Raw genomic sequence first — 5018 nt, 5'->3', positions numbered from 1 at the left:
GGAAAAATGAAACCAAAAAGCCCAGAGATTTTTGTCAAGGAAAGGAAGAAGTGCCAGAGCTTCTGGGAGTTGAGCTGGGACTGCAGTATCACTGTGCTTGTCCTGGAGAACTCCCGGGTGTGACTGGTAGACTGGAGCGCACAGGTTTTTAGCCACTCTTTTCACAAAACATTCCAGCAAACTGCTAAAATTTGGGTGGGATTCAGGCGTTCCTCGCGGGTCCTGCTCGTGGTCAGCTTGTGGCTGCCAGAGGAGCCGGGTGGGCAAGGGGGGTGGGCAGGCTGCACCCAGCCAGCACCAGCCAAGCACTGTTAGTAAGGCCAAGCTCAGCCCTGGTCTCGACATCTGAAATGCTGATCTGAGGCTGGTTTTGCCAGTTCAGAGACACGCTTAAATCCTTCCTCCCGCAGAAAGCCCTGGTATCCAGGGCGGGTCTGACAGCCTGGACAGTAGCTGGGCGTTCCCCACCCTTCACCCCCTGGCTGCTCTCTTTCACGGCTATATTTTATTTGTGTTTTATGCTTAGTAGGACTGCTGCTGAACTGCGCTCTGTCCCTTGGGACGGAACAGCGGGAGAGGTGAGGAGCAGCCGGGTCACGTTGCTTGATGTGCAGAGCGTGTAACTCCCTGTGCTTTTCTTTCTCGTTACTAGGAAATAGTGGATTGGTTCAACGCCATCCGGGCAGCGCGTTTTCATTACTTACAAGTGGCATTCCCTGGAGCCAGCGACTCTGACGTGAGTTTTCCTGCAGGGTTTTTGTTGTTGGTTTTTTGTTTGTTTTTTTTTTATTCTCTTTTCCCCTTTTGCTCATTTTTAGCATCTTGTTACTAAGCTGGCAGGCTCGGGGAGCGCTCCATCCTTCAGAGCGCTGTACAAGTACCGGGCTGAAATTGCTGTGGTGGGATGTCGAGCCCACGTGCGACACCTGTTACCAGCATCCAGCCTGGGAACCCGCGTGCGTGAGCACACACGTATGTTCACCCGCAGAGCGCGAGTCGTGCATGTGAGTAACTAACTCCAGCGCTGTCACAGAAGCCGTAAGCGTCTTTCTCAAACATTTTGAGGTTGTTGCTGGAACATTCAAAGCTGAAACAAAGGCTGGAAGGTGGGAGAGACGAAGGCTGAAGAATGTCAGTGCTGTGCCCAGGCCTCGGGGATGAATTCTTGTGTGTGGAACGGTGCAGCCTGTCTTACAAAGCTCTGTCTTGTGTTTTCCGGGAGCTGGAGCTGCTAATCGTGTTACCTTTTGTTAATGTAATTCCAGGGGCAGTATTAACGCAAGCTGGCAGCAAGCGCCTTGTGTTGCGGTTGTGCTGCAGTGGCTGTGTAATGTCCCTGGTCGGTTTTGTTGATTACTCGCTGTTACCTCCTTGACTTCGTAGATTTTAAATTCTAATGGTGCTACCTGGGAGGGGTCCAGCTGCGGGCCGAGGCTGGCTCCCAGCTGCAGGGTGTCCCTGTCCCTCTGTCCCCACCTGGCTGTGGTGGGATGTCGAGCCCACGTGCGGCACCTGTAACCTGCTAATTATATTTTTACTTATCAGCACCTTCCCATCAGTTGTTCTTTGGAGGGAACTGAGGAGTGTGATGTTTAGCGAGGTTAAATTTATGACCTTGAAATAGCAAACAACCCTTCATAGCGTTTGGCATGGGGAGACCTCCTTGGAGACTGGGTTGTCTTCGCGAGGTGGCTCCGTCCTGGATTTTGCCATCATTAGGATGTAATTTATCATTCCTCCACCCTGTCAGAGAGATAAGTCATTCCGTTTAAACAGGAGCTGGGTGAAATGCAGTAGAGAGGTGTAGATTGCTCACACCACCTAAGGATACCCAGACTGCCTCTGCAGCTCCTGAGGAGTGAGGGTCTCTGAAAGGTGCTTCGGGGACCCGTGCACAGGGGGGGAGGGACCTCTCTGAGCTGAGGCTGGTGAGCTCCTTGCTTAGCAAAGCGTCCTCAGCCCTGTTGCAGGAGCCACATGCTGGGGCTGTGAATGCTGCAGAGCCCTTCACTGCCCAGGATGAAGCATCCAAGATGAAGATGCTCCCAGTGGAACAGCTGTGCAATTCTTTGGGCTGTTGTGTTTTGGGGGTGTCTTTGCCCTACAGGCACATGCCAGCTCAACCAGAGTGCTGTTGGGCAGAGTTAGGTGTGGCGGTTTGGCAAGCGAGCTGCTAATAACCTGTTTAGATTAAGGGCAAGGACGGGGAGGCATGTGGCTGCTCATCAGCCCTGGTTTTGGTGCAACTCATCATCCTCCAAGTGGCTTTTAGAGGCATCTGCAGAGATCTCGCAGCTACTGCCTAGTCTTCAGCAAGCAGCATTAAAAAATATCGCCGCTGCTGGTAGCTGTTGTCAGCAATATCTGCAGGAAGGGGGGCGCACAGGCAGCGTTTGTTAACGGGCTTTTACAGACAAAGCGTCCTTTAGGGCTTGGGTGAGGAGCTGCCGCTGTGTCTGGTGGTGGAGATGCATCCCCAGAGCTGACCAGTGAGGTAGGATTTGGCCCAGGGGCTTCTCCTGGAGGCTGCTGGCTTTGCTGGCAAAGTGCTCAAAGATGCTTCACCTATCGCACCCACCTCTTGCGAGCGCTTTGGTGGAGTGGGAGCGAAGCACTCGGCCAGAGCTGTTGGGGTGGGCTCAGTGCCTGGGGCGAGCTCGGCGTGGGCTTTCCTTCCAGTGCCCCCCCAGCCCTGCCCTGCACGCCCGGTGACCCCCAGCTCCCTCGCTCTGACCCTGCTCTGTTTTCTCTCCCCTTTGCTTGCGCCAGCTGGTGCCAAAGCTTTCTAGAAACTACCTGAAGGAAGGGTACATGGAGAAAACGGGGCCAAAGGTAGGATATAAAATGTTTCTGCGGTCTCTTTAAACGTGAGTCTTCCTCTGTTTGGGGCTGAGAAGGGGCTGCTGGTGGCATAAGCCAGCCTTGCTGGATGGACAAGGCCTTGGAGCCGTGTGTGTGGTTAATACACTTTCCTCACCGGGGAGAAAATGTAACAAGCCGAAACCACTCCACAAACCAGCCGCCCCATCTCCCCTCTCGCTGCCCGTTCCAGTGAGCCCACCTGGGATAGCTGGCCTGGGCCCTGGCTATGGTGGCTCATGGTGGCCCAGAAGTTGCCTGTTCTGTTCCGCCCCAGCCCATCGGGCTCCTCCGAGTGCCTCGATACTGGGTCATGGCCGGTAAGAGAGGAGCTGCACTGCTTTGGGTGTAATCTGGCGTTTTTTGACTCTTCAGCAAACAGAGGGATTCAAGAAGCGATGGTTCACCATGGATGACCGACGGCTCATGTATTTCAAAGATCCCCTGGTAAGGTGATGGTGCCTGGGCTGTCTGTGGGCGTTGTCTGCAATGGTAATAGTAATAATCTGCAGTGAAGCTCAGGCTGGAGGGACAGCCGGGAGGGGCTGATGGTCCCTGCTAGGTGGCTCTGCCTAGTGTCCAGTGAGCAGTAGCCCCGTGCATAGATACTCACCAAACATGCTTTGGAAACCCTGTGCACCAGCTGCACATTTTTCTGCACCTGGATTTCGGATCCCTGGTGTTGGTCCTGAATCGTGGGTGCCCCTGGGACGAGCTGGCATGGGGTCTTCATGGGGGGGTGGTTGGTGGTTTTGATTTGGGTGCTGCACTTCGCTGATGGGGCTTCCGGATGGCGCAGGGTGAGCCGTGTCCTGGCTGCCCAGGACACAGAGCAACCCTTCGCAGCCACTCCTGCCTGACTGCTCCGCTGTCTCCTAGGATGCCTTTGCTAGAGGGGAAGTTTTCATCGGGAGCAAGGAAAACAGCTATAAGGTCCTGGAAGGGCTCCCGCCGTCCACGCAGGGAAACCACTGGCAGCACGGGATAACCATCGTCACTCCGGATCGGAAATTCCTCTTCGCCTGCGAGACGGAGGATGACCAGCTGGAGTGGATTACGACTTTTCAGAAAGTTATAAGCCGGCCGATGCTGCCTCAGGAATACGCAGGTGCATGTGCTGGTGGGGGCTGAAGGTCAGCCTCAGCCTCCTTATTTCCTGACACATGGAGATCAGGGATGCAGCAGCATCGCTCCCTCCGGCGCGGTGTGAGTGGGGCAGCCCCTCCCCACCCCGCGGTGGAGGCAAGGGCTGTCCAAGCAGAGAGGGGCTCACGCTGAGAGGAGGAGGATGGTATCCACCCCTCTTCATCACCTCTGGCGTGACATCCGTGGTGCTGTACGGATGATCAGTCACCCGGTTATAAGGATAATTGGAGCCAAGGAGCATCAGGCAGACAAGGACCATCCCCAGGGTGGGCTTCTGCTGGGCTGTCCCCGCCTGCCGCTGCTTGTCCTGCTTTTAACTTGATTTTCTGTTTGTTTTCTTTTTCTTTCAGTTGAAGCCCATTTCAAACATAAACCTTAGCTGGGACTGGCGGGCAGACCTGAGGAGTGAGCTTCTGTTTACAACACAACATGGTTTTATTTGAAATGTTAAAAATAATGAATAATAATAATAACAACAATAATAATACTACTACTTCCCTTTCCCCTCATCGTTCACTTGATCATGTTGGAAACCAAGACAGACGGCAGCGAAATGTCGGAGAAGGTGCTGATCCAACCCCAAATTTGGCTCTGTGGCCACTCCTTGGGATGTGCCGCTGGGACAGGGGGTGTCCAGGACCCCCTGTCACCCCACACCCCCTAAAAGGTGGGTGTCCCACGTGGCTTCAGCGGGATGGCAAAGACCGTTGGTGGCACATCCTGGGGGGAGCTGGGGCTTTTCTCCATGAGCTGGTCCCTGGGGGCTGGAGCTGAGCAGCCCCAGCCCTCTGCCAGCCCTTTCTGCGGGGAGCTGCGGATCCCTGAGCCGTGACGTCCTGGTGGGATGTGAAGCACCAACCTGGAAACTCCCATGATGGTGATGTGCGGAATGGCTGAGCCTCCGGGCGGCACCGGGGTAAATGGGTTAGTGAGGGGCGGTGATGCTGTACCCAGGCGAGGGGCAGTGGAGGCGGGTACCCAGGGCGGGCAGAGCCGCAGTGCCCTGCAAGGGG

At 55.2% G+C, this 5018-nt stretch overlaps 1 protein-coding gene across 1 annotated transcript in view; it reads left to right on the top strand.

Annotated features, from left to right (window-relative positions):
- Window positions 1–4584, top strand: part of ADAP1 (ArfGAP with dual PH domains 1) — a 47557-nt gene extending 42973 nt beyond the window's left edge. Inside the window, exons 7-11 of the mRNA XM_010138015.1 lie at window positions 653–736; window positions 2770–2832; window positions 3235–3306; window positions 3739–3967; window positions 4356–4584. Coding sequence (XP_010136317.1) covers window positions 653–736; window positions 2770–2832; window positions 3235–3306; window positions 3739–3967; window positions 4356–4384 — 477 coding nt within the window. The 3' untranslated portion in view covers window positions 4385–4584. The remainder of the gene's footprint in view (window positions 1–652; window positions 737–2769; window positions 2833–3234; window positions 3307–3738; window positions 3968–4355) is intronic.
- Window positions 4585–5018: the final 434 nt, after the last annotated feature.

This window comes from Buceros rhinoceros, unplaced genomic scaffold (assembly GCF_000710305.1).
Source record: "Buceros rhinoceros silvestris isolate BGI_N320 unplaced genomic scaffold, ASM71030v1 scaffold13186, whole genome shotgun sequence".
In the NCBI taxonomy this organism is placed as follows: Eukaryota; Metazoa; Chordata; class Aves; order Bucerotiformes; family Bucerotidae; genus Buceros; species Buceros rhinoceros.
The sequence above is the reverse complement of the archived record's forward strand: the minus strand, read 5'-3'. Positions and strand labels throughout refer to the sequence as shown.